At 29.1% G+C, this 27,846-nt stretch overlaps 2 protein-coding genes across 4 annotated transcripts; both read left to right on the top strand.

Moving 5' to 3' along the window:
• The first annotated feature begins 605 nt into the window (after positions 1-605).
• LOC118050433 (serine/threonine-protein kinase STY13) lies at positions 606-6,661 on the top strand. Its single transcript, XM_035060783.2, has 6 exons — positions 606-1,347; positions 1,704-1,836; positions 2,005-2,200; positions 4,731-4,855; positions 4,935-5,093; positions 5,931-6,661. The coding sequence occupies exons 1-6, from the start codon at positions 1,220-1,222 to the stop codon at positions 6,243-6,245; spliced, it is 1,056 nt and encodes a 351-aa protein (XP_034916674.1). The 5' UTR covers positions 606-1,219; the 3' UTR covers positions 6,246-6,661.
• A 13,921-nt stretch (positions 6,662-20,582) lies between these two features.
• Positions 20,583-24,916, top strand: LOC118050444 (SUPPRESSOR OF GAMMA RESPONSE 1). Of its 3 annotated transcripts, none has more exons than XM_035060791.2 (6): positions 20,583-20,732; positions 21,814-21,937; positions 22,129-22,315; positions 23,050-23,543; positions 23,861-24,181; positions 24,251-24,916. In XM_035060791.2, exons 1-6 carry the CDS (start codon positions 20,725-20,727, stop codon positions 24,353-24,355), a joined length of 1,239 nt encoding a protein of 412 aa, XP_034916682.1. In that variant the 5' UTR covers positions 20,583-20,724; the 3' UTR covers positions 24,356-24,916. The 3 variants fall into 3 exon arrangements, with proteins under 3 accessions (XP_034916682.1, XP_073261304.1, XP_073261305.1); XM_073405203.1 differs by having other exon boundaries at positions 20,645-20,878; XM_073405204.1 differs by having other exon boundaries at positions 20,647-20,878; positions 24,270-24,916.
• The last annotated feature ends 2,930 nt before the right edge of the window (positions 24,917-27,846 follow it).

Below are 27,846 nucleotides of genomic sequence, written 5' to 3'. Positions count from 1 at the left end.
ATTGAAGATATTCGATACTCATTATTTATGGGTTACACCACATTAAAGATACATCACATTTATGGGCGTATTGGACACTTATTTTTTCAGCTCTCATTTATTTTATCATTATTTCAATTATTAAGTGTTTGTTTAGGAATATAGTTGGTATGTATTTTTGAAAACTTTTTATTTTTTTAAGATTTAAATTAAGATTTTTATTATTTATTTATTTTAATATACTAATATTAAATATAAAAAAACATTATTGTAATAAATTTTAAATCAAAAAATATTTTATTCACTTTATAATATAAACGGCAACAATAAGCATAAAACAAAAGAAAAGACTAAATTAATTTAATTTTAAGGGGTATAATTTAATTGATTAAATTCTGAGTTTTTTTTTTTGAAAATTACTGATTTAAATCTCATAAAATTTAAGTCTACTAAATGTTAAAATAGTTATTAATTTTAAAATTTATTGGATCGGTTGAGATATTTGTAGTTGACAAAATACTAATATTAATCTTAAAAAAAAAAAAAAAACACAATCATGTAGACCATCTCTTTCCTTGCCACCTGTATTTATTTCCTCCTCCTCCTCTCCCTCTCTCCCTCTCTCTCTCTCTCCCTTTTAATAATGTTTCGTTTATCTTATGTAGAAACAAAACACAATTAAAAACCCCACCACTGTTGTCTGACAGAGACTCAAATCCTGCCGCGGCTTTATCTTCAGATCAAGTAAACAAAGCAGTTCCATACGCGTAGATTGCTTTAAACTAATCTCTTTAACACCAAATCTCAATCTGGGTCTCTCTCCCTTTTAGCCGCCTCCTCCTCCCCTTCAATCCTCCATTCATTTTTCCCCTTCTCAATAGTATAATTTTATCTGCTTCTGACAGAGCCTGTTGGGAGTTTTTTTTTTATTGATTCCCATTTGTATTTTAAATTCTTGTTTTGTTAGTGACTGTCTTTAAAACATGTGGGGTTTTATTCTTTGCCTCCTAAACAAAGGCAAATGCTTATCTTTTTGGATCTAAAGGTGTGATTTTTGGGGTACAATATGGAGCATGTTTATTTATAGTTTATCTCCTTTCTATCAAAGTGGTGTCCTGCTTTCCATTTCTTTAACTTGACTAGTTAGCTGTTTACTCTGCTTCAAAAGAGCGATAGCAAAAGTTTTGGTCTTGTTCAGTTTGTTGATGTTATTTCATCTACTTTTAGTATAGAGTAAGAAATGGGATCTAGTAATATGTTCTACTCTGGAGAGTTCAATTTGGATGCCAAGTGGCTCGTTGATCCTAAGCTTCTATTTGTTGGGCCAAAGATTGGAGAAGGTGCTCATGCTAAAGTATACGAAGGGAAGTAAGTCAAACTTCTTGAAGTCTTTGTTTTTTTGTTTCCAAATTGCAGCTCTTGAAATCTGATTCACTTTATTACTGGATTTTTCTCTCATCGTTTTAGACTAAACCAAAATTTAACCAGTTTTTAGCTGATCAATTGAGAAAGACTATTGCATATATCAAATCCCATATTTTTAGTTTTATTTTCAATTACATGCCTGCTTATCAGATAATTTGACTGAAGTTTTTGACGCTGTTGCTTAAACATTCTTCTTCTTCTTCTTCTTCTTCTTTTCTTGTAGTTTAGATCATTTACTAAATGGTGGATTGCTATGTGCAGTAATCTCGTTCTGGAATTTATGAATTTTCTTTTGATAGGTACAAGAATCAAAATGTTGCTATTAAAATTGTACATGGAGGAGAAACCCCAGAAGAGATTGCCAAGAGACAAGCTCGGTTTGCAAGAGAGGTTGCAATGTTATCTAGAGTTCAACACAAAAATCTAGTGAAGGTTATTTTTATTGCAATACCATTTCTTGCATTTGATTTTCAGCATTAAAGGCTTGTTAGTGAATTAATTTTACCATGTTGTTAGTTAACATTTGTTGAAGTGGTCAAATACAAAATAACGGGGCTGTTGGGTTTGCTCTTGTTAATTAATTTTACTATGTGTTACCAGTTTATTGGTGCTTGCAAGGAGCCTGTCATGGTGATAGTAACTGAGCTTCTTTTAGGTGGGACATTGCGCAAATACTTGCTGAACATGCGACCAAGGTGCTTGGAAATGCGTGTTGCTTTTGGGTTTGCTCTTGATATTGCTCGTGCTATGGAATGTTTACACTCCCATGGGATCATTCATCGTGACCTAAAACCTGGTATGATAAATTTCTTGCTGTGTTCCTTAGACTTTTGAGCATGTGAAGTTTGTACAAGTAGCATTTTGTGAGAGGCTTATAAACTTGCTAACTAGTCCCACGTAGTTTGGTGGACATCTTCTGTCGTTGTGAGCTTTGGGGCTTGTATCGTGCATACATTTAGTGCAAGTTGTCAACTAATTGCTGAATATAACAGTTGGAATATTGTCTCAAGAGGGTACCTACTGTAATTTCTGTTCTCTTTGCCTTTCCATTTGAATTGCAAACAATGCATGTTGGGTTGCTTTCATATAATACCAGCACCAAAAAAGAAATGCTTTCATATAAATACCTTTTTTTCAGTTGTTTTAGTGAAACTCACTCTGCTCGGCTATGGCAGTTTATTACCTTGACTTTCTAATTTCACTAGTCGATTGGCCCCATGTTATTGGGGATTACAGTATGATTTTTAGTCTGTTTCCAATTGTTTCTTTAAATGAAGATTTTCTCTTGCAAGAGAGGTAATATCCTTTTAAATAAGCAATTGATCAAAGAGCATAATAATTGGGACTTGAAAAATACGAGTGTAGATAGATGTGTGACTACTTTATGAGTATCTTGGATCCAAAATATCTTTCTAATAATTAAATTGAGGTGGAAACGCAATTAAGTTGCCCCTGCGATGTAGAACCAGACAATAAGATCACCAACTCAAATTTTGAGGTAACCAAAGCAAGAGAAACACACTCAATCTTAGAGAAAACTCTGCTTTTTTTTCCGCCAATAATAATACAATAAAACTGAAAGTCTCTTAGGGTGCTTATTTATAAACACCCAATAAAATAAGTCTTGATAAAAATAGGAAACATAAGGAACCTAGAATTTTAAAATTAAACCCTATATTTCTTTCTAAAATAAGTATTCCTAAACAATCTACATGGACCCTCATCAACCTGCTTCCTGCAATTGCGCATGATGACATTTTGCAAAATAGGAGACAATTAGCTGCCCAAAGGATATCCATATCCCCTACATTCACTTCAAAGATCTCAATGAGTTTCTTTCTCTAGATAACAAAATATATCTTTTGGAACTTATCTTGAGTTGTATTTAAAATGAATCCAAGTTTCAGATCAATCATCTGGCCTGTGCATTTGAAAGTTCACAAATTATCATGATTTTGCATGATAATAGAAAATTCTATTTTGGTCAGGTCTAAATTGATTATACTACATTTCAATTGCTTTCTTGTGTGATGGAACAAAACTTGATGAAATTTTTGTTTATGGTTCTTTTATTCCTTAATACAAGGAATTGATTGCCAAGAGGAATAGTAAGCGCTTCAATGTTATGTATTTAATAGGCACCTCTTTATACTTATTTTCTATGATACTGCATGATAGCAATTAGATTCGACTTTATGTCATAAGCTTGTACTGATTGTTATAACTGCTGGATAGAGATGGTAGGGGAACTGGCAAGCATTACATTTAATCTTTTTCAGTGACATGTGCAAGTCTGAATACTTGATCAGCATAAGTAAGCAGCCAGGAAATAAACTTCACAAAAGGTTTATATAATGTTTGATAGAATCAGATTCAAAGCATTGAAGGAATTGTCTTTGTTTCTTCTTGTTTCACCTCATTGTTTCTGGACCCTTTTACTTGATCTCTTGAATATATGCACTCCATAAAGATGTCCTTGTGCAGTGCTAAAATGAATGGATGGCCTTACAGTCATGTTTAGAGAGCTTCTAGTTTGTGCAATTTCAATTCTATTTGAGCACCTCTCTTGTTTGGAAAGTTTAAACTTGCTGAGTTCAAGGAAAATGATTTACGAACAAACTTTTTATACTAAATTTCCTTGCAAAATGATGTGTCAACATGTAAGTGGTAGAGTGTGGGTTCCATAAATTTGAAATATTGGTCTAGCATTAAAAAGGTAACTGCTACATGTGTTTGTATGAAAAGTTTGTTTTTTTGCTTCACTCTGAGGTTTTTCAACATTTAATATTTCTGTACAAAAGGAAACTGAACTCATCCATTAGTAGAATTCAATTTTGCTCAATTTGTCACTAAAAAGGCTCCATCATCACTACATTTAGACAAACAACCAGGTACACGGGCAAAAAGCATAAATCATCTCCGAGAAAAACTTTCAAGCATCATCGCTGTCATCCATAAAATTCTAGTGCCATAAACACTGTTTGTGTTTTCTCTGCAACAAATCAGACGTAGCAAAGTGTGAGAGATAAGAAATCAATATCTCCATTGAAAGAGACACAAAGACAATTTAGCTGGAGGATAGGTGTAGCTGAGCAGCAAGAAAGGAGTGACTGTGGGTTTTTGGGTGTGACTTTGTATTGTATGAAATCTTGATTTTTCTTGATATGTAGAATTGAATTACATCTTCAAAACAAGGGGGTTTTCTCAGCAACAGGCTGTTAAGCACTGATACAGTGTGATACTCTAAAATTCAAAAAACATTTGATTATTTAGTAATCAAGCATCAAGGCTTCTTCTGACTACCTCGTTTCCTTTCCTATTCACAGAGAACTTGATCTTGACTGCAGACCATAAAACAGTTAAACTTGCAGATTTTGGTTTAGCCAGAGAAGAGTCATTGACAGAGATGATGACTGCTGAAACAGGGACATACCGGTGGATGGCTCCAGAGGTACTATATTGAATGACTGAGAATCTCTAGAATTGTTTTTATATGATGCCATATTGTTCACCTTTCTATTTGGTGGCAGCTTTACAGCACAGTCACATTAAGACATGGTGAGAAGAAACACTATAATCACAAGGTGGATGCTTATAGCTTTGCGATAGTGTTGTGGGAGCTCATCCATAATAAATTGCCTTTTGAAGGCATGTCAAATCTACAGGCAGCTTATGCAGCTGCTTTTAAGGTGAGCAGTGTTGTTTTCATTATATCTCAAAATTCAAATGAAATCTTAAGGAAGCATTTATTCCAAGGGGATTTACTTGGATGGTGACTATATTGATGTCCAGCTGGTGTCAGTGCCCTTTTGAGATTATATGAGAAATTGCCTGTTTAAATGCTGCTGAACTAGACTTTATCACCTCTTATGACATATTGAGTTTGCTCTTGAGTATTGGACCACAAGGTTGCTTTCTGCAAGATTGGATGCCGATCTCTTTAGAAGTGAAGTATTTTCATTAAGTTGGTGAGTTAATTGATAATCATAAATGCCGATTATAGGGCTGCAGCCTGATGGAGGTGGTTTTGATGGGGTAGCAGACGGACCTGATGGGTTGTTGGACTGACTGATGGAGACGGTTTGGGTATGGTGCTTATAATTGCTGAAGTAAAATCACCTAGTGAAACTGTTGTGCTTGGGGGGTCATTGAGGAGAACTCTCACTAGCGAGATGATGAACATGTTGGACATCACCTTGACCCAGAAGCCTTCCTCACCTGGCTGCTATCTTTGTCATTGTGGGATTTTACCCCTATGTGCCAACAATTTATGGAGGATTTGATTATAGCATGCAGTTTTTATATTAAGTTGCTTGCATTTCAAGTTTTGAGGCCAGCATCTGGACATCAAAACCAGGACCATCTGACATTTGTCTGCTTTTATTGCTCGAGTACAGAAATTAATAGGGGTTCCAAACTTGATATGCCATAACCTGAATGATCATCTTGTCTTTTAATTATTGATTATAATTATATAGCTCAGTTGCAATTTCCAGCATCTTGACGTAATGGTTTTGCTGTTTCAGAATGTGAGACCCAGTGCTGAAAACCTCCCAGAGGATTTGGCTTTGATTGTGACCTCATGTTGGAAAGAAGATCCAAATGCGCGGCCCAACTTCAGCCAAATTATACAGATGCTCCTGCATTATCTTTCTACCAATTCAGCACCGGAGCCCGCCATCCCAGCTAGGATATTCACATCTGAGAATGCGGTTTTTCCGCCGGAGTCTCCTGGTACAAGTTCCTTAATGGCTGTAAGAGATGACTCAGGGGAAACCCCAAGAACCCAGATAGAAGACAAGCCGAGAGGTTTCTTTTTCTGCTTTAACCAATGTTACTGATCCCTCCTGATACACAAAGTCGTTTCTGGAGGTATCTAGGTACGTTCAAATAAGCAAGTCTCAGATATTAGAATATACTTACATGTTTGAAAAAAAAAAATGTCAGTCTAGTTAGTTCAGTTGCAGTAGGAAGCTACTCATCATCTGATTATTAACTTTTCCACACTTCTCCCCCATGAATATTAGTCTGTTCCGACTTGTGTATTTAGGGTTTCGGAGTTGGGGTTGCTGTGATGATTTATCATTATTGTAAAATAAGGTCCGTCCAAAGGCCTTCACTCCTGCTGTTCATCAAGAATATACATGACTCTGTTAGAGTTGATGATGCTTTGGTCATATATGCCTTCAGGCTTGTGTCGATATGCTACTGCTGTGTGTATGTATTAATGGTGGTAATAAACTTAGATTGATCCAAATGCTTGATTCCTTCCTTCTCTGTATCTCGTCTCATTTTCAGAAACAGGACCCTCCTCTTGCATATGGATCCCTACTTCTAAAGTCTTGATTCTTGAAGTCGATGGAGCTTCTTTTTTCCGCTACGGCTTGACTTATTAACTGGTTATTGTCTTTTCTTTTCCTTTTTGTTTCAAAATATTACTCTTTAATAGAAGCTTAAAAAATCAAAATTAAAGCCATGATAATGCTATTCTCCACATAAAATGCACTCATTGCTCCTGGTTTGTTTTTATTTATACTATTAACAAACAAAAAAAAAAAAGATTTTACTGTACTTCTAAGTTCAAAATATTATTCATTAAAAAAGTACTTAAGTTTCAATTACACTAAAAGAAAACGAAATTTTAATTTATAACTCATCACAAACTATTAACTAGCATAGTGTTTTATTTTTTTAGATTTTTATTGTTTTTTTCAATAAAAAAATCAATATCAATTAAAGATTTATTAAAAATTAAATTTTATAATTTTTTTCAATTTAGTTTTTATAAGATTCTCAGTCTAAAGATATGGATCATCAGTTTGATGGATTAACTCGAATGTGTTTTTTTTTTTTTTTATTTTTTAACATTGAATTGATTGAGAATTAGGTTTTATGATTTGTTTCGGTTTATTTTCTATGTGATTACTCTCGTCTTATAACTCAAGTCACGAGAATTGATTAACTCAGATTGACTTGAAGTGTTTTTATATTATTATTTTAATTAGATTTTTTTTTCAATTTCATGTTTCAACACTTGATTGATTGGGAATTGAGTTTATAATTGGCTTTAATTTGCTTTCTATTTGGTCATCTCAATCTCATGATCTAAGTCACAAGTTTGACAGATTAATATGAGTTTACTCGGGTTAATTTTTTTAAAAAATTGATTTTTTTTTAATTTCATCATTTAATATTAAGTTTACTGAAAATTGATATTCATAATTTATTTTGATTTACTTTCTCTAGGGTTATTATAGTCTCATGACTTGGCAAGTTAACTCGAGTTGATTCGAATCAATCCAATATGTTTTCGTCTTAATATTTATATATAAAAAAATCTCATCTTGAATATTTATGTTGTGTCAAGCTATATTTTTATAAGTCATTTGAGTTGTTTTTGAATCCACTAAGTTGATCGAGTCAATCCTCACATGATTTAGATTTTTTTCTACTAAAAAAGACATTAACAATACTTAAAAAAAAATTTTATATTAAAAAAATTAGTTCAACCCCCAACATAGGGCTAGGACTGACCAAAGATCCAGTAATCATTCCAAACAATCTAAAATGTTTTTTTTTGTAAATCTTCTCACATTGCAATTTTTATTGAAATTATTTTTTTAGTTCTTTTTATTCTTTTGGTAATTTTTATTTTTGGTTGTGATTTTTTTTACTTGTAAATTAGGTTAAATGAGGTTTTGGGCTTATAATTTATTTGTAATATTTTCCAAAAGGATTCTTGAAATGTGAAAATATGTTTCCATTAAATTGGTATTTGATTTGGAAATATTAAATTCAATTTTATTAATTATAAAAATTAGAACTCCGAGGACTAAAATCTATAATAGAAAAAAATTATAGCCCATTTTTCTTCTTTTTATTGTACAAGGTTTTTTTATTTTGGTCATGAAGTTTGATCTTTTTTTTTTTTTAGGTTTTTGTGTTTTGATTAAAAACTTTATTTTACTTATGTTTTAACCCTTGAGTTTGGAAAACAAATAAGAGAATTTTTAAAAAATAAGAGAGGGGAGAGAAAGTTAATGGTTGTTTAAAAAATATACATTCTTAAGGTTAATGCGTTCTATTTAATAAGAGTAGTTTTATTAAAAAAAAAAAATTATTTTTTATTTTATTTTATGGAAAAGGTTGACCATGATTGAGAAAGAAAAATTTTATTTGGTTAATTTTTATGTTTTTAGACTAATTTATGAGTGTTTTAGATTGAGATATCAATTTTATTGAATTTCTAAGTATTTTTTTTTAGACATTTTCAAATAAAAATAGATTAAAAAAAAAAAAAAACTATACCAACTTTTCAGTGACCTCTTCGATCTTTGGATTCTACTACTATAAATTACGTGTAGTTTGTGCCTTCTTTTTAAACCACGTCACCTGCCCTTTAACGTAACAAAGTCTGCGAGCTAGGCCTCCTTTATAGGTTAGGTGTGCAATGCCCATTTAGGGTTTTGTTCCTTTTCTTTTCAAGATGTTTAATCTCAATCACTTAGAGTGGATTGTTTAAACATTAATTTGAGAATTTTTTTTTAATAACATTAAATTTTAATTTTTTTTTTAACTAAAATCACAATCTTTTTTAAAATTATATTGGCAAGCACTTTTTTTTGCGATCCTTAATAATATTTTTTTAATATATACTAAAAAAATTTATATCGATTGAGTTTTTGTTTATTTATGAAAAAAGATTATGGTATACTTTTTTTAATAACAGTGAACACTTTTCTTTTGAAGCTCTTTATAAATATTTTTATTTTACTTTTATTTATGATTTTTTTATTATATAATTAAATAAAAATTAAATCCTAAAAAATAAGTTATAAAACTCACCTACCTTGTATCATGTGTTGTAGATTTGAGAAATTAATCCAAGTTAATTCAATTCAATTTAAAAAATCATCATATCAGTATATAAAAAGAAGATATATATATATATATATATATATATATGAAATTGGATTCTAAATATATCATATCAAGTCAGCTATTATTCTATTTAATTTGAAAACCGATTCAAGCAAAGGCTTGGAACATGGGTTCTATTTCTTCATTAAAAAAACAAATTAGAAAAGGAGGAATTATACTTATAAAGCATTTTGTTTCAATGAAATTTTAATTGTTACTTTTCTTACAATATTGTTTTTTCATATAATTAGAAAAACAAATTCACAGTTTTTCTCTATAAATTTTCCATGGATAAAAACATGAACAATACATATTTTCTTTTATATACAAACACTTTTTAACAATGTAAAACATTAAAATTATTTTGTTTATATATTTTCATGTTTAGATAATGTTGTAAATTTAGTTTTTATTATGAATTTAATATAAAGATTTTTTTAGTTAACAACATAACTTTTCATAATAATTCTTAATTTAAATGAAGTAAAATTAGTATTTTATAATGATATTGTCACAATTATAGAATATTAAGATGACTATTATAAATTATGGTTTTCATTTAATATATAAAAATAGTTATAATCTTGATGTATTTTTTATTTTATTTGATGGAAAGAGTCCTCTTTGTTCTTAACAAATGAACATATTTCTTAATTTTTCATTAAAAAAAGAAAAGAAAACTGGAATTGAAAAAAGAGAAATAGTATTAGGTCAGTGAACAAATTCTAACCTTTTCAATTTAGTGATTCTAACAAGATTCCTCATTGAGAAATTAAAATAATTAGGGAGTGAAATTGATATAAAAATTAATTTTGGAGAAAAATTAATCATTTTAATTCCCTAACTTCTTAAGTAAAATTTGTGTTTACGTAAAAATTAGGAACACAATTCACTTTTTAAGTCATGGACTAGTTGGTAATATTGTCTTAAAAAATATTAGTATATTTAGTTTATCTAAAGAGTTTCTTATTAAAAAATATAATTTATTATATTTAAATATATTCTTAATATATTAGAAATAGAAATAAATTGTAATAAACAATCTAAAACTACAAATTTAAATTAGAAAATGTATTTTCCCTTTCAAAGCTATTCAAGTTATCTAAACTAATTTATTAATTTTTTTCTAAATATACTAGAACAATGTGAGGGATGTGTTTTTAAGATTATCCAGAGAATGATTTAGTCTCAATTGATATACAAATTGATCCAAAAATAAATACAAAAAAATAACAATGCCATGTAATTGAAAAAAATATATAATTTTTTGAAAAGAGATGTTGGTTCAGTCCAAACTGAAATACTGTTCGGTCATTGAGTTATATATGGAGCTATTGATCTTGGATTTAGGTCTGTTTTATATGGATGGAAAGCTAAGACATAGGCCTAAAATTTTCATGAAGAGTCTAAGATTTAAAAAGGTTGTTTTCAAGTCCAAATTATAGCAACAACAGAGAAGTCTGAATCTATCTTGTAACCCAGACACTATTCAGTGTTCAGCCCATATCTCGAGTTTTAGAAGTCCAAATGACCTCAATTGTTTTTTTTCTGGAAAGCTGAGACAATTTCCTAGAACTTTCATTAGTTAAGTCTGTTCAAATTCTAACATTATCAATGACGTTTTGTTTAGACAAGAAGATAAGTATTGTCACAAAGTTAAGATGTGGTCACCCACTCAACAATTATTCATCAAATCAATAGTTTCAAATTTTGGCCTATAAAAAAAGGCATTTGTCATGCATTTAGACATCTTGGTTGTTCAGATCAAGATCATGCTCTTTATTTCTTTATTTATATTTTTGTAATGTTTAAGTTTTATTTCATGTTATATTTTCCTTAATATCTTGTTTATATTTTTCATTTCCTTTAATATACTTATGTTTTTATGTTGTTTATTTATATGTCTCTTCTTTATAATGTTTAACTAAGTTATCATGTCAAGATGAAAAGGTTTCATTAATGATGTTAGAATAGGTATAATGTAAACTCAAAATGGATTTCAATATTTATATCCAAGAAAGTTTGTTATTAACATGTCTTATCTTTTTATCTTACCAATTCTTAATATCTTATTTGTTAAATGGTTGATCTAAATTTATGTTGTATAACACTTGGTATAACAAATGCTTGACTCTTTTATAGCCAACCACATGATATAACCTTTATTTGTGTTATGAAAGGAACTTGATTTATTGTTAATATAAGTTAGCATCATGAATTCCTGACAATATTTAAAAGTATAGTGTTGCTTCAATAAGATAATTAATATGATCATGTTAAAAATTTATAATGAACTATTAAGGATAAATCATCTAATTAATCTCATTTTGTTTGGTTTCTAGTTGATTAATAAAAAAAGTTTATACTATACTTATTTCTAATACTATTAGTGGATCCTCTAACCTTGACAATTGTTTTATCATTGTTTAATTTTTACATCAATAATATCCCATAAAATTCTCATAAACTCTTTGTTTTATATATATATATATATATATATATATATATATATATATTATTTTTAAATTTATATAGTTCACCTCCTTGTGGTTCGACTTTGGTTTTGTCGGGTTATTTGTTACTTCGACATTTCTACACTTGGGATAAGACATCAATCTTTTGGTCGTTTATACTATACTTATTTCTGATACTATTAATGGATCCTCTAACCTTGACAATTATTTTATCATTATTTAATCTTTACATTAATATCCCATAAAATTCTCATAAAAATCTTTGTTTTATTATACATGCGCGCGCACACACACACACACACACACATATATATATATATTATTTTTAATTTATATAGTTCACCTTCCTTGTAGTTTGATTTTGGTTTTGTCGGGTTATTTGTTACTTCGACATTCCTGCCCTTAGGATAAGACATCAATTTTTTGATTGTTTATACTATACTTATTTCTAATACTATTAGTGAATCCTCTAACCTTGACAATTGTTTTATCATTATTTAATCCTTACATCAATATCTCATAAACTCTTTGTTTTATTATATATATATATAGTTTACCTCCTTGTGGTTCGACCCCGTTTTTGTTGGGTTATTTATTACTTCGATACTCCTGCACTTGGGATAAGACATATTAATCTTTTGGTCGTGTCAATATGTTTTATAAATTTGAGAAATTGTTATTTAAGAGCTTGTTTTTACCTTTATTTTTCTAACTTTTACACCTTTATTGAAAATCTTAAATTAATATTTAATAATCAGCTTTAATAAAACGTTTGAAAATACGGGCAATCTGTATTTTCAAAAAAATTAATTTTTTTTTTTGCTAAAAATAATAATAATAATAATTATTATTATTATTATATATTGGATCGTTTTAATGCGTTTTATCTCAAAATTAATTTTTTAAAAATAAAAAAAAAATATTATTTTGATATATTTCAACATGAAAAATATTTTAAAAAATAACCACAACTATATTTCTAAATAATCCTGAGTTCTTTGAGTGGAAGGTGATTCCATTTTTATTAGGTTTCACTCCAAAAACAGATGATAATAGATTTTCATAAGATAGAATGATGCTTATTTAAAAAAAAAAAAAGGACAAAAATGGCTTTAATTGTTTTTTGAAGCTACAACTTACAAAAATGCCAATAGTAATATTTACCTTGATATCCATTGCAATATTTCGAATATTATTATTTTACATTTTCAACCTTATATCCATAAATATAAATACTATAATTTTGTTGAGCGAACTACTATATTTATTATTTGTCCCTTAAATTATTAAAAAACTATGATAGTATAAAAGTTAAATTACATGTCATTTATACCCTTACTAATTCTTAATTAAACCCTACACTAATAATATTACAAAATCATGTAATGCAATTTTGTAACATTTCTTTCAACTTTAAATTGAATATATTCTAACACTGTAGAATATATTCATATATTATATATAAATTTTTTGAAACTATTTTAGTTTAAATTATATTCCATTTTCATTTTTATTAGTTTTTTGATTAAGCTATTTTTTTAATAAAAATATGATATTAGGTATTATGATTTAATTTTTAGTATTTATTTCAAAAAATAAAGATCAATTAAGAATATAAATTGAACATCCTTTGGAATATAGAACATATAATATATTCATGTTTTTGAATTTATTTTCTTTTATTTTTTTCATTTTAGCTAGAGAGACATTGATTTCAAAAACGGTTAATTTGAATGAATGGATATGTTTGAGTGGATAGGAGTAAAATAAAATACATTTGAAATCATAATCGGGAATGAGTTTGCAAACAAATTTTACTTTTGGGCATTGAATGGAATAAACTTTAAGTTAAATATTTTTTTTTTTAGATTAATGTGGATGTTCGGGTTAGTTTATGTGTATTTTAACTAATCTTACGGGGCCTGAAGTTAGCCACCATATAAACCTCTAGTGTCTTGAGATTTGTAAGATTAGAACCGATAATCTCTAGAAAATAAATTTAAAATTTGATTAATTAATATATATCCTTTAAGGTTAAGTTAAATATTTCTTACAAGCATAAAATATGATGCTATTATTACATGGATAGTACAATGAGAATAATAAAAACAAACATAGTTTATCTAATGATATGGTAAAATTATTAAAGATTTGCTTATTTATAGATAAACGAGTTTCCAAAATCCATCCAATACCATCACGGGGCATACATATTAACAACAAATATTAGTATATCACTAGATTAATAGGTGAATTGTTATAGTAAAATTACCAATTTTCTTTTTAGTGAAAAAAATAAAAGCTTTTGTATTAAGGATAATTTGATCTTTTACAATGGCCATATGGTTATTAAAAAATTATTAGATGGTATATGTGTTTTTTTAGATTTGTAAACAGTAAAATAACTTATTTTCTTTCAAAGTAAAAAAAAATAAAAGAATTATTCATCAAAGTTTTTTTTTTTTTTTTTATCTTTTTATTTATTAGAATACACTAAAACAATATGTTTGCTCTTCGAAACAAACAAAAAATAAAACATGTGTTTAGGGGCATTTTAATCCTTTCACACAAGTTTCTTTTTGTAAATTCCATATTCATGGAGGGTAATTTGGTGTTTCTATATTAGATAATTGTTTTTTTATTCAAAAAAAAGTTATTGATGGGTGTTCATTACACACCAATGCGTGGAGGCATCAACACTATTTGGGAAGCACGTTCAGTACCTCCTAGTGGGATGGTTGCATAGATCCCTCTATGCTTTGAAAGCAGCTTTCCTTGATACAATTAGAAGCTCTAGCAACTCATTCTTCTTTTATTTCATCTCCTCTCTTTCCTTTTCCATTTTGTTGTGCTTGTCTCTTTTTAAAGTTGCAAAGTGAGATGCTATTTTTTTTTAATTTTAAATTTAGATTTTAATTTTTAATTGCTATATATTTTTTAAATATTTTATTTATTTTTAATTTTATCCTTCAAGAAATGGACTTCGTAATTTGTTTTTGTTTTACTTTTTTTAGGTGATCCTCAATATCATGATCAGAGTTGTAGATTTTGATAGCTAACTCGAATTGACTTGGGTTGGTATTTTTGGATTTTTTTTTTTTTTTTTTTTTGTATTTTAACACTGAGTTGGTCTAGAATTAGACTTTGATTTTTTTTTCTTTATATTGAGTTATTTAAGTCTCATGATCCGAATCACAATTTTAATAGGTTTATTCTAGTTGACTTAAGTTTTTTTTTTTTGTATTTTTAAAATATTTTTTTTCTTGATTTTGGCCTTCAACTTTGGTTTGTTTAGAAGTTAGACTTTGAAGTTTTTTTTAATTTACTTTCTACGAGGTTATCAAAGTCTCATGATTTGGGTTACGGTTTTGACAAATTAACATATATCGACTCAAGTTTTTTTTTAAGCCAATTTATTTAAATTGATTTTTTTTCTCTATTTTATCTTTCAATATTGGGTTTGCTTGGGAATTGCACTTTATTATTTATTTTAATTATTTTTTTTATTTATTTATCATGTTCTCATGACATGGTCGCAAGTTTACTCACATAGACTTGAGCCAGTTCTTTTTAGGAACTTTTTTTAAATTTGAATATTTTTTTCATTTAGTATTGGGTTGATTAGGAGTTGATTTTTATAATTAGTTTTGATTTTTTTTTTTAAAGAGTTATCATGATCTCATAATTCGAGTCTTATATTTTACAGATTAATCTAAGTTGATCTAAGAGTTATCATCTAAATGTTTTAAAAGAAGAATGTTTTTCAAAAAAATAAAAAAGATATTGTTTAATATTTATCAGATTTAAAGATTTTTTTTATTAAAAAAAATTATGAACTGACACGCATGCCAGGAATCTAATATGATTCTAATAATGAACTATGTCAATGTATTCTCAACATTTTTTTCTCTAAGTTTACGATTTTGCTCCCAAAGGTTGACTCAAGAAAACTTACTTTTCCTACTTTTATAGTCGAATCTTTTTATAAAGATATCCAATTAGTTTCATTTGTGGAGATGGTTTAAGCTGCGGTCCTGTCATATGTATAGTGGATAATATCAATTTTTGCTTGTTTAGCCTATTTTTTATCAAACCAGAGTTACATGAAAGGTGGCCAAAGAATGTTCCTATAGGAGTCTGCTTAATATAATTTTAAAATTATGATTTTTAACTTTAAGTTATAATATAAATGTTGTTTTTTTCCATAAAGTAAAAATGAATTAAAATGATTTTAGAGTAGAAAAATATTTGGAAAAAAAAGACATAAACTAATTTTATTAAAAAATATATAAGTTAGGATCCTGAAGATACAAATTAAAGGTTTTAACTTTTGATAAATTAAAATTCTTAACTTAATAACAAATTTTGATTTAAAATAAAAATTATTTCTAACAAAACATGATAACAACTTTTTGAAGCCTTTTTTTTTATAAAAAAATAACTTAATTAATTTATAAAAAAAAAATACCAAACACAACTTTATTAATAATATTAATAAATAGCATAATCGTACTCTGAATATTAATATGAATATGATTTTAGGGTCTTTTGTCATTTTAGTTCAGATTAATAAAAAATTTTAAAAAATAATGCAAGTTAAAAAAGTATTAGAAATTAGAACGATTTGAACAAAACCGAGAATTCATGTCTTAAATAACAAGTATAAAAGTCAACCTAAAATTTTACAAGCATCCAATGGTCAAGAGATAATATTTAAAATCCAATGGCTTGAGAGAAAAACTGATATGGCATGAGAGAAAAAAATATAATAAAAAAAGAAAAAAAAAATGGGTCTTTAGGTATACATCGAGGCTCCATATTTTTTACATACTTGATAAAATTAGAAAGATTTCGATAAGACAATTTTTAATTACACATTAAAAGACTACCAAGTAAGGTTGTAATTAGTTAGGAGTTTTGTTCGAGGTTAATTTAGGGTTAATCATGACCTTATTTGGTGGTCTTTCAATATGTTGTTAGAATTATATCATCGAGATTTTTTTAATGATACTGAGTATATCAAAAATGGATTCTCAATGTGTACCCAGTGACCCATTCTTTCTTTCCATTTTTTTCTTCCCTCATTTCTCTCTCATGTCACATTACATTATCTTATTTTTCTTTCTTGGCCATTGAATCTTAAATCTTATCTTTTGATAATTGAATTTTCATAAAATTTTGAGTTAACTTTTGTTAAGGTTAATTAATTTGCAAAATACATTATTTTTAAAACATGATTATACATCTACTATTAAAAATAAAAATTCTATACAAAATTAATATTAAAAAAATACTTTTGTGTTCAAATCCAAATAATTTTTCAACATATAATTTTTTTGAAAAAAAAATCAATAATTTTAAAGGATAAATTAGGCAATTAGCATCCAAAATATAATTAAATGCCAAAATAGCATAGGATGAAAACGTTTTGGCAAAATAATATAGTTTGAAGATATCATAGTTCAGAAACGTGACATTTCAATAATGTTGCAGTTCAGAAATTTGACATTTGATAAATATCATGTTTTAAAATCATGACAACTGATGTCATGGATCACAACCGCGATATTAATAAAATGTCGCATTTATGAACCGCAACATGATTCAAAACTATTTTGCAAAATGACTAGACATTTGATAAAACAGTTGAATTATAGCAAAAATGATTTGACCGTTCTGGTTATTGTAAGGTTTTGGGTCATTTTTCGTGTTTTAAGCCTGAAATTTTTTATAAAATCATAGTTTTTTTGTCAATATGAAATTTTATTTACTTTATGATTTTAAAGAATTGAAATATTTATAATTTTATCAAAATTTGAACAGAGTTTTCTCTTTTAGGAACTATACCTAAAATTTTGTCTCGTTTAAAAAAACCTCCAAAAAACTACAATAACCACAATTAACAAATTCTAGCTAAACTCAACATATTCTCATATATATATTGACACGATCAAAAGATTGATGTCTTTTCCAAGTATAGGAGTGTCGAAGCAATAAATAACCTACAAGACCGAGGACGAATCACATGGAGGTTGACTATAATAATAATAATAATAATAATAATAATAAGAGGACTTTGAGATGTCAGATTAATGTGAGGATTCAACAATGATAAAAACAAATATCAAGGTTAAAGGATCCACTAATATTATTATAAATAAGTATAGTATAAACTCTTTTTATTAATTAACTAGAAACCACACATAAAGGAGGTTCTAATCGAATGATTTATCCTTAATAGTGCATTATAAATTTTTAACATAATCATATTAATTATTTTATTTAAGTAACACCGAACTTTTAAATATTGTTAGGAATTCACGATACTAATTTATGTTAACAATAAATCAAGTTTCTTTCATATCAAAGGTATAGGTTATACCATACGGTTGGCTATGAAAGTGCCAAGCATTTGGTGTATCAAATGTTATACAACACAAATCTAGATTAACCATTTAACAAGCAAGATATTAAGAATTAATAAGATAAGACATGCTAATAACCAACTTTCTTAGATATAAACATTGAAGTCCATGTTGAGTTTATATTATACATATTCTAACACCATTAGTGAAACATTTTCACCTTGATATAATTAACTTAGCTAAACATAATAAAGAGGAGAAATATAAATAAACAACATAAGTATAGTATAGAAAATGAAAAACATAAATAAGAGATTAAGAAAAATATAACATAAAATATAACTTAAACATTACAAAAATATAAAGAAAAAAATAAAGAGCATGGTCTTGATCTGAACAACCAAGATGTCTAAATGCATGGCAAATGCCTCCTTTTATAGGACAAAATTTAAAATTATTGATTTAATGACTAATTATTGAGTGGATGGCCACATCTTGACTTGGTGACAATCTTTATCTTTTTATTTGAACAAAATATTATTGATAATGTCTGAATTTGAACTAATTGTACTCATGAAAGTTCTAACAAATTGTCTCATATTTCCAAAGAAAAAAAATTAAGGTCCTTTGGACTTCTAGAATTCAAGATATGGGCTGAACACTGAACAGTGTCTTGGCTGCAGGACAAATTCTAACTTCTCCGTTGTTGCTATAATTTGGACTTGAAAATGATCTTTTTAAATCTTGGACCCCATATGAAAGTTTTAGGCCTACGTCTTATTTTTCCATCCATATAAAGTAGATTTAAATTTGAGATCTACAGCTCCAGATATGACCCAATTACCGAACAATGTTTCAGTTTAAACTGAAACAACATCTCTTTTCTAAGTTTGACCCTTTATTTGTCCTTTCAATTTCAGTACTTAAACTCATCAATCAGTCTTTTCATTTATGTGATAGGCCTGCATTTAAGATAAATATTTACCATAAATTAAGGTATCTTATAGTATCAAACTTGTTATTATAAAACGTGCTTTAGTTAAGGAGTTATTGATACTTCAAGTGTAAAATGATGATATAAAACCTTGATAAAAATACACTTTTAATTACTAATCATATATATATATATATGAAAAATTAATATAAAATAATTCAATAATACAATATTCAAGTAATCCCAAAATATACAAATATAATTCATCTATCTATCAACGTTTACGTCATCTATTGGATGATTTTGGGCTCATCAATAGCATGATTAAATCCAACTCTTGCTCCTGTTTGAGTGACCTTGTTCTCTATCATGATATCATCAAGAGTTAGCCTTTCTCCACATGTTTCAAGTTTAGTGTGGCAAACATTTAACCACTAATTTATTATTGATTCAACAAACCCTAAATTCAACTTAATCAATTATTTGATTTCAACCAAACTAAATATAAATTAATAGCAATATAATATATTTACTTTAGTTATAGGACTACAAGAATGGTTGAGGCAACAACGACAACAACAGTATCAATAAAAGAAATTATAGATTTTCAATATAAAAACATTAACATATGCTTAGAGATTAGGATAAGTTTGATTTTTTATTTATGTTAAGACAAAATTTAAGTGTTTTACAAGTTTTTTAGGAGAGAAGAGAGGGCAAAATGAGTAATAGATAATATATGATGCATTCAATCTGATTAAATTTTTAATTAATATTATGCTCACGAAGGATGATATTTTAAGTTATCATATTTTAAAAACATAGCATATAATTATCATGTATTAAAAATATAATATTAAAAAAATATTTTTTAAAAAAACAATAAAATCAAGTTATGTTATTTAACTAAATCTTTTTGTTGAAAAGACGTATTACTCTAGTATTACTGCACTGATTAAAGAAAAAACAATTTTAAAAGGAAAGAAATCTATCTCTCTGACAGCTGAATAATCGGGCAATCTCATTCTTCTATGGAGTTTAACGATGACATGACAACATGACATGACATCTATCCACTATCTACTTAAAGACCAATAAACCCCTCTCTCTCAGCGCGTTATAAACAGTACTCTCAAAACATTCCTCCCCTTCCTTCCAAAAGGCAAGCACTACTACAAAAAGTAAAAATCAATTAACCTTTTTCAGCAGCCGAATCCACAGCGGTTAAAAAAAAAAAAAAAAGCAGTAATTTCAGTTTTAACAGTTTCTATTTTAGCTTGGGGAGCAAGTTAAATTTGGACAAAATAACGAAAATGACACCCTACACGGTTTCCGATGTCCTCCACCGCTCGACTTTTAATTGACGGAACATAGGTTCGGGTTTAGGTTCAGTCAACCTTGGGACCCTCCAGAGTCATGCCCACACCTCGTTAGTTATAAGATTCTGAACCCGAAGCTCTGGTTCGGGAACCGAGCCTCTCATAGCGAGACCGAAGCTCAGTTTTCCCGCTCGCGTACAATCTAGATATAAACCCACTCTCTCTCTAGTTCACTGAGTCTGGTCGAGAAAAGGGAAAGATTTTTGAGCTCTTAAAATACTCAGAAATCTCTCTTTCTCTCTCTAGAAATGGCAAGGTAAGCTTAATTTTAATGAGGGAGTGCTTAATAAGCTTCTACATAAATTGGTTTCCGATGAAGAAATCAACACTTTTTTACAAAAAAATAATTGTGGGTTTTTTTCTTTTGATTGAAAGGTGGGAAATCATGAAGAAAAATCAAATGTTTGTAACTTATGGACTAATTTTGTCCCTTATTCTAGATTCATTTAATTTTTTTTGGAATCTTAATATGTGGGTTTGGCTTGGATTTTTCTATTTTTGTACTCCTGGGATAAATGAAAAAATGTTGCCTAATTTTGGTAAAGAAATACGTGTATTAGTGTGTGTTTTTTTTTTTTTTAATCTTTTTTGTACTCCTGTGATGGGTGAAGATTTTTTTCTGGCTTTCGAGAGCTACCGAGTTAAGAGAAATTGAAGAATGGAGGACCTGCATGATGTCATAAAGCTTAGGACTTTCCTGCTTTTATGTTTATATTTGATGGATTGATTATAATGCAATGAGTTTCCATCAGTGGTGATTAGTTTTTTCTTGACGGTCGGATGAAACCAAATATAGAGGAGATAATTTGTTTGAACTGGCTACTCATTGTATTCCCTTGTGTGAAGAGTCTGATACCCAAAAGCATTGGAGGAGCTACAGTATCTTACTTAGGAGAGACTTTTCGACTAGAATTCTGGTGCTCCTTTTATAGTTGTAGGTCAAATTATGTTAAAAAGGATCGCTGAAATTTGTTGAAAACCTACTAACCTCATCATAAATTGTAGTCTTGTCCTGGAAGCTTGAAGCTGCTTGAACTTGTTTTTAAGATATGACTTGAACAAAATGTGTCTTCCATTCTTTACCCTTTCTTCTTTTGTATGTCTGGTTGTGTTCCATGATTTCAGCAATTAAGATTACTGGTTTTGTATGTCTACTTGTGTTGGTAATGTTTCTAGTCGTATTGTTAGTTCTTATTTGAAACGAGTGGGGGTATCATTCACAGTTATTCTGACAATCCTCTGTTTTTTGCTACAAATGTCGCTGTTGCCATCTCTTTCTGGTATATTTTTGAAATTATGCTTTGCTAATTTGGTTATGACTTGTGTCATTCTCGCAGGGCTTGGCTTATTGATGGCAGATCAATTGCGAGGAAAGTGTCTCGATCTTCTGCTTATCAAATCAAAGACTGTGGGGCAAATCGTGAATGCCCAAAGTGTCATTGTCATATAGATAACAGTGATGTAAGCTGCAGCTTTCCTGTTCCTTTTATTTAACTGACTTTTCCTGAGTCAACTTTGTGGTTTTAACATGAGGTGCATTATCATTTTTTACCTGGGAGCTTGTTAATCCATCATGGACCTATGGCTGATTGTGCATTTCTGTGGTGTATCTCACTGCTGTTGGTATTTAACATGGAGCTTCTGATCTGCAGGTCACTCAAGAATGGCCTGGCCTGCCTATTGGTGTAAAGTTTGATCCTTCTGATGCACAGCTTTTGGAGCATTTAGAAGCAAAATGTGCTGTTGGGAATTCCAAACCTCACATTTTCATTGATGAGTTTATTCCAACACTAGATGGTGATAAAGGAATTTGTTATACCCATCCAGCAAATCTTCCTGGTCAGTGGTTGTCAAACATGATATTTATTCTTGTTTTTCCTAAATGCCACATTTTGATGACTGGTTGATAACTACAGTTTAGAACGTTTAACTGCCATTTCTGCAAAATGAATTCACTTGATTGAATTAGACAATTTTTTTCATGGAATATGAGTGTATCAAGCACTATGAAAGATTCAGACAAATTCTTTTCCCAGCATGAATACCAACACCTTTTCAAGTATGGGGTGTAGGGCATAGTCACTGCTAGTTATTGCTGGCTAATTTTTGATTCACCATTATAAATTTTAGTAATCATCCTACAAGTTAATCTTTGCTGCTCTGTTTGAGTTGTTGAGCTTTTTACTCCATGGTTGGCCATGTTTTAGATATCCAAACCCTCCATGTTGGGAATGATAAGTTATATACAGCAGCAGAAGGTGAGAAACTGTTGAATATAGTGAGAACTTTTATTGCATTTGTATGTGTGTACAATTTTCCGATCTTAAGCAGTGACTAAAACACTTCTCACATAGAAGTTTTAAGTGACTCTTTAAAGACTCATTAAATATAATGAACCAACACATACATGAACTTCTAAAAACTGCATACATTCATGATCTTCTAATACATGATGACTAGTTTTTTCTTAAGTATTTATAACTGGAAAAACTCAGTCAACAAGAGTAATTAGATAAAACTTTGTTGGAGGGCACAAATATTATTCTCATCACCATTTCCAAATTTTGTTTCAGGTGCTAAGAGAGATGGAAATAGTGTCCATTTCTTTCACAGAACAAATAATGCTTATGCTACTGGTCAACGAAAGCGCCGAAAGATCCACTGTGAAGTCGGTTCCAATGAGGAGGGTGTCCGTTGGCACAAGACAGGCAAGACAAAACCTGTGATGGACAATGGAGTTCAGAAAGGCTGCAAGAAAATCATGGTTCTTTATAAAAGTTCAAAGAAGGGGTCCAAACCAGATAAGTCTAAATGGGTTATGCATCAGTACCATCTGGGTACTGATGAAGATGAAAAGGAAGGTGAATATTTAGTTTCCAAAATTTTCTACCAGCAGAAACAAACTGAAAAGAACGATGACAATCTACTTATTGAAGATAATGATATTTTGTCACATCAAACCAGTCCAAGGACCCCTAATTCCAATCCTCCCAACCCGCCACGACCAGCGAAATCTGTCATGTATGATGACATTACCAATGATAACATAACGCAGTTGGCTGTGCAGGTAAATTGGTTAGTTTGTTGATACATTTTTCTATAATGTAATGCATATATGATATACCTATTGTGGAGTGTGTAGGATAGTTCATCTCTGAGAAAGATTTAAGCACATCTAATGCAAGAATTAACACATTATGTCTACTTGGTCATTCACTTGTTAAAAAATGAATATTCCCATTTAAAAATTTCAAAACGATAGCTAAAGCTCATTCATTGAATATTGAAAATGAAACAGATTCATAAATTTGGACTTTGTTTTCGATGGCATGTCTATGAATTCAATCTTTACTGAAGTTTTTTTTTTTTTTTTTGTGTGGCTAGAACAATGTGATTAAGGAAGAAGCACCTGATGTCCCAGCACATGTTTTTCAGCTTGAGGGTGATGTGGAATTCCCTGAATGGTTTGCTGGTGAATCTCAGGCTGTTGAAAACTCTGATTTCAGTGCCTTAGATGATTCTCTGTTATGCAATGAAATTTTTGTTTCTGCTCCTCGTGTTCCAAGTAATTCAGGGGTAAACCGTGTTTCATACACTGGCATGGCACACAATACAAACGAAGTGAATGGAAACAATGACGAACCTTGTGGAATCGCTGAATTGGAGAACCTTGAGCTGGACACTCCACCAGATTTCCAGCTTGCTGTAAGCTTCAAATCTTACCCTTTTTCATCATTTTGTTGATTTTAATTCCACTAATGGTATGATCTTCAGTTTCTAATATGTTCCACAGGATCTGCAGATTGGCTCTCAGGAAAGTATCCTTGGATGGCTAGACCGATTATGAAGACATGGTGGAGCAAAAGCTTCCACCAATAAAAATCACTTGCAAGTTTTGTGTCTCCCATTTTCTGGGTGAAGCTGTCTGGTATTTCCAGCGTTTTCTTCAGCGGAATGAAATTAGCTTTTGAGTATTGCTTTAGGGGTGCAAGGAGTTCAGCCTTAATTTTCGGGTTTGTGAAGCATATGAAAATCTTCAGGGCTTGACTTGAAGGATCGCAAGGCTATGGTCCTGTTACGTCTGATTCTGTGTTGTTCGAGAGATCAGTCCCAGGAGCTGCTACTGTGGTGTGGTGGAAATGGGGTTTTCTGGTGATTTTGTGCTCTTCTATGGTGTTTGCCACCATTTAGGTGTTCAAATTAGTAATTATTGAACTTAATGCTAATGATGTTGGCTAAAGGGAAAAGCCATATTCTAAGAGTTGACTGAGGTGTAATTGTTGTGAAGCACATGGACGACTACTGGGTACCGCGCAGCAAGCAAAAGCTGTGGAAGCAGCAATTCAATCCTTGGCAACATCTCGAAGATAGAGTATTAGACTACTTGTATGTATGACTTGGATGTGTTTAGTGTTTAAGGAATGTTTGGATTGTTTTTCATGACTTAACTTTTAACTTTATTCTCGAAAAACAGCAAATATTTTTTTTTTTTTAAAAAAAGTTGTTTTTTATGCATTTTGATGATATTTTTTTGTTTTGTTTTTGTAGTTGTTAATTATTCTTTATTCTTATTGATTTTTTTTTTAAAAATCCAAATTAAAAAAAAAAACATGTTTTCAAAGCATTCACATATTTATTTTATATTTTTTGAATGCTTGTTTTTTTGAAAAAAAAAATTTTAAAATATCAAAAAATTAAAATAAAGAGCAAACTAGATAGGTGATCTATAAAATAAATAAAAAAAAAAATGATAAAAGAGATATTTTAGCATTTTCTCGAAATAAGGGGTAAAAAAAATATAAAATTGAAACTTATTATAAAAAAATTAAAAGTTAACAAATGATTGAAACAATATAAAAATAAAGTTGTCTTTCTAAAAAAAACTTGCTAAAGGTTAAGTTTTTATATTTTTTTGAAATATATTTATAATGAAAGAATGATTAGTAGTTTGTTTGGATCTAAATATTAATTTGCTTTAACCTATGGATTGAAAGTTTCTTGTCTTTTCCAAAAAACAATTAAACAGTATGTTACAGCCATGTTCTTTACGGTGGTGTACATATGTTGAGGGTTTTTTTTATTTTTTTTTTCTATTGAAAGTTTGAAATAGTGCAAATATAAAATTACTTTTTTGGGTTTTAAAAAGTAAGGCTATACAATAGGATGGATTTTTGTCATTTTAATATGATTTTGTTGTTAACATTTGATGAAGTTAAGGATAATTTGGTATTTGTGTGTGTGTGTAATATGATTTATATTTTAAAATGGCTGGTGCTGCCGCTTTTCGAGTGGAGCGTGTTGACATCAAAACATAACCGAATGTCGCCTTCCAGGATGGTGTTTGATATGTCTCGCCACCCTTTTGTGTGCTGAAGCAGGCATGTGAAGTGCTTCGGATAGGGGGTTTTTCCATCCCTTCTTTCCTTTTTTTTCCTAGAAAATTGTACTACCCATTGCAAAAAAATAAGATTGGACTATTTATCTGTTAAGTTAAATTAAGTCATGATTCTTTCAATTGTAATGTATTTGACCTTCAATCTTTTATTGAGTTATTTTTTTTTTTTTTTAATTTAATCCTCAAACAATTGATTTTTATACTAGATTTGATCATCATTTTTTTAATTGAAGTGTATCCGGTCTTGAATCATTTATCAAGTTTTGTTTTTCAAATTCATTCACTTGCACTTGGTTTTTATATTAGATTTGCTTCTTATTTTTTAATTTTGATTTATTTGATCTTGAATCCTTTATTAAATTGATTTATCTTTGAATTTCATCCATTGACAATTTATTTTTATATTAAATAAAGTTCTTATTTTTTTATTGTTATTTTTAGTTGTTCAAAATTATTTTTCAATTTCATCTTTTATGATTTAGTTTTATTTTATTTTTGTGTCAAATTTAGTTTCTTTTCTTTTTAAATTTATATTTTTTAACTCATTTTTTTTATTTGTATTTTCAAGTTCATGCCTAATTATTTTGGTTGTTTATGAGTTTTACATTGTTATTTTTTTCAAGTTTGACTTTTATGTTGTAATTCAGTTTCATGTTCCATGTTACAAAATTCTAAAGGTTGGATTAGGTTGACTTTAGTTATTTTTTATTATGTTTTTTTTTTTAATTTCATCCATTATCATTGGGTTAGTTGGAAATTGGTTTTTTTTTTTTTTTTTTGTATTCATTTGTTAATTTGATTTTTTTTTCACTTTTGGCCTTCAATTCAAGATTTTTCTTTGTCCTATCAATTTTGTTTCTATAAATGAGGTCTTTAATCTCTTGATTGCTATTTCTTATCTTTTATTTATTTTTTATTTCATCATTCGACATTTCAATTATTGAGATTTGGTCTCCTAGTCAATCTAGTACAATGATCGGGTCATTGGGTTAAGTGAGTAGATTTGAGTTAAACTAAGCCAACCAAATTCTTTTGTTTTTTTATATATAATATCAAAAAATGGTACCATGTTGAAAAAGAAAAAAACAAAGAGAAAATAGTCAACAAGCTTCAACCCTGTTTTGATTGGATTTTCCTTGGGCTAACTAAAACATGGGTTAACCCGGGTTTTTGACAGTCATAGGTCAAACCCTCAGGTCGAGCCAAGTTTTAAAATAGTTGCTTTCCAGATACGATGCTTCCAATTTAATCAGTGTCTAGGGTGATGGGTTTGAAAAGTTTACACAAGGTTGATATCATTTTCTTTACTGATTACATCATTTGAAGCTTGTTTGTTTTAAAAAGGAACTTTGTTTATTCGGGTGACTTAAGGTTTCTTTTGAAGTTGCTTTTTTTATTCTTTTTTTAATCTTGTCCTTCAAAATTCATTTCTTTTTAAAATTAAACCTTTTTTTTTTTTTTAATTTTTGCCTTCTATTTGGTTATCCTATCCACGTGATCATTCTTGTGGTTTTGACACTCTCACTTAGTTTTGCTGGTGTTTTGTTTTTTAGTACTTTTCTTTATTGATTTTTTTTTATGATTTCATCATTCTATATTTTGATTCATGAGGATTGACAATTATATTTTTTTTAGCTTCTTTTTTATGATATCAAGTCATGAGGTTTTTTTTTTTTTTTTTTTTTTTTTTTTCTATTTAGAATATAATAACAACACTTTAGCAATTTTTTTTATGTTGCAAAAACAATTATCTAGCCTGCGGCTAAGCACGAGCAATCTATCTAGTTTCTCTTATAAAGAGAGGCTCATCTTCTTTTCATATGAAAAACTTTACCCATTTTTTTTTTAAAAAAAAAAACTACATACAAGAGAAAGAAATGTGAGAAAAAGGAGGGGGACAAAAAGAAAACAGAATCAAATAACACAACTCTCTTTTATGAGAAAGAAATGTGCCTATATAGCAAGAAAATGAGGG

The sequence above is a fragment of the Populus alba genome, chromosome 16 (assembly GCF_005239225.2).
Source record: "Populus alba chromosome 16, ASM523922v2, whole genome shotgun sequence".
In the NCBI taxonomy this organism is placed as follows: Eukaryota; Viridiplantae; Streptophyta; class Magnoliopsida; order Malpighiales; family Salicaceae; genus Populus; species Populus alba.
Note: the sequence above shows the minus strand (reverse complement) of the source record. Positions and strands in the feature narration are given on the sequence as shown.

Excerpts from the sequence above, each read along its gene's own strand:
- LOC118050433 (XM_035060783.2), top strand. The coding sequence starts at position 1,220 with ATGGGATCTAGTAATATGTTCTACTCTGGAGAGTTCAATTTGGATGCC. Across the intron at positions 4,856-4,934 it reads ACCGGTGGATGGCTCCAGAG|CTTTACAGCACAGTCACATT; the intron begins GTACTATATTGA and ends ATTTGGTGGCAG. Across the intron at positions 5,094-5,930 it reads CTTATGCAGCTGCTTTTAAG|AATGTGAGACCCAGTGCTGA; the intron begins GTGAGCAGTGTT and ends TTGCTGTTTCAG.
- LOC118050444 (XM_073405203.1), top strand. The coding sequence starts at position 20,748 with ATGAGGGAGTGCTTAATAAGCTTCTACATAAATTGGTTTCCGATGAAG. Across the intron at positions 22,316-23,049 it reads CCATCCAGCAAATCTTCCTG|GTGCTAAGAGAGATGGAAAT; the intron begins GTCAGTGGTTGT and ends ATTTTGTTTCAG. Across the intron at positions 23,544-23,860 it reads TAACGCAGTTGGCTGTGCAG|AACAATGTGATTAAGGAAGA; the intron begins GTAAATTGGTTA and ends TTGTGTGGCTAG.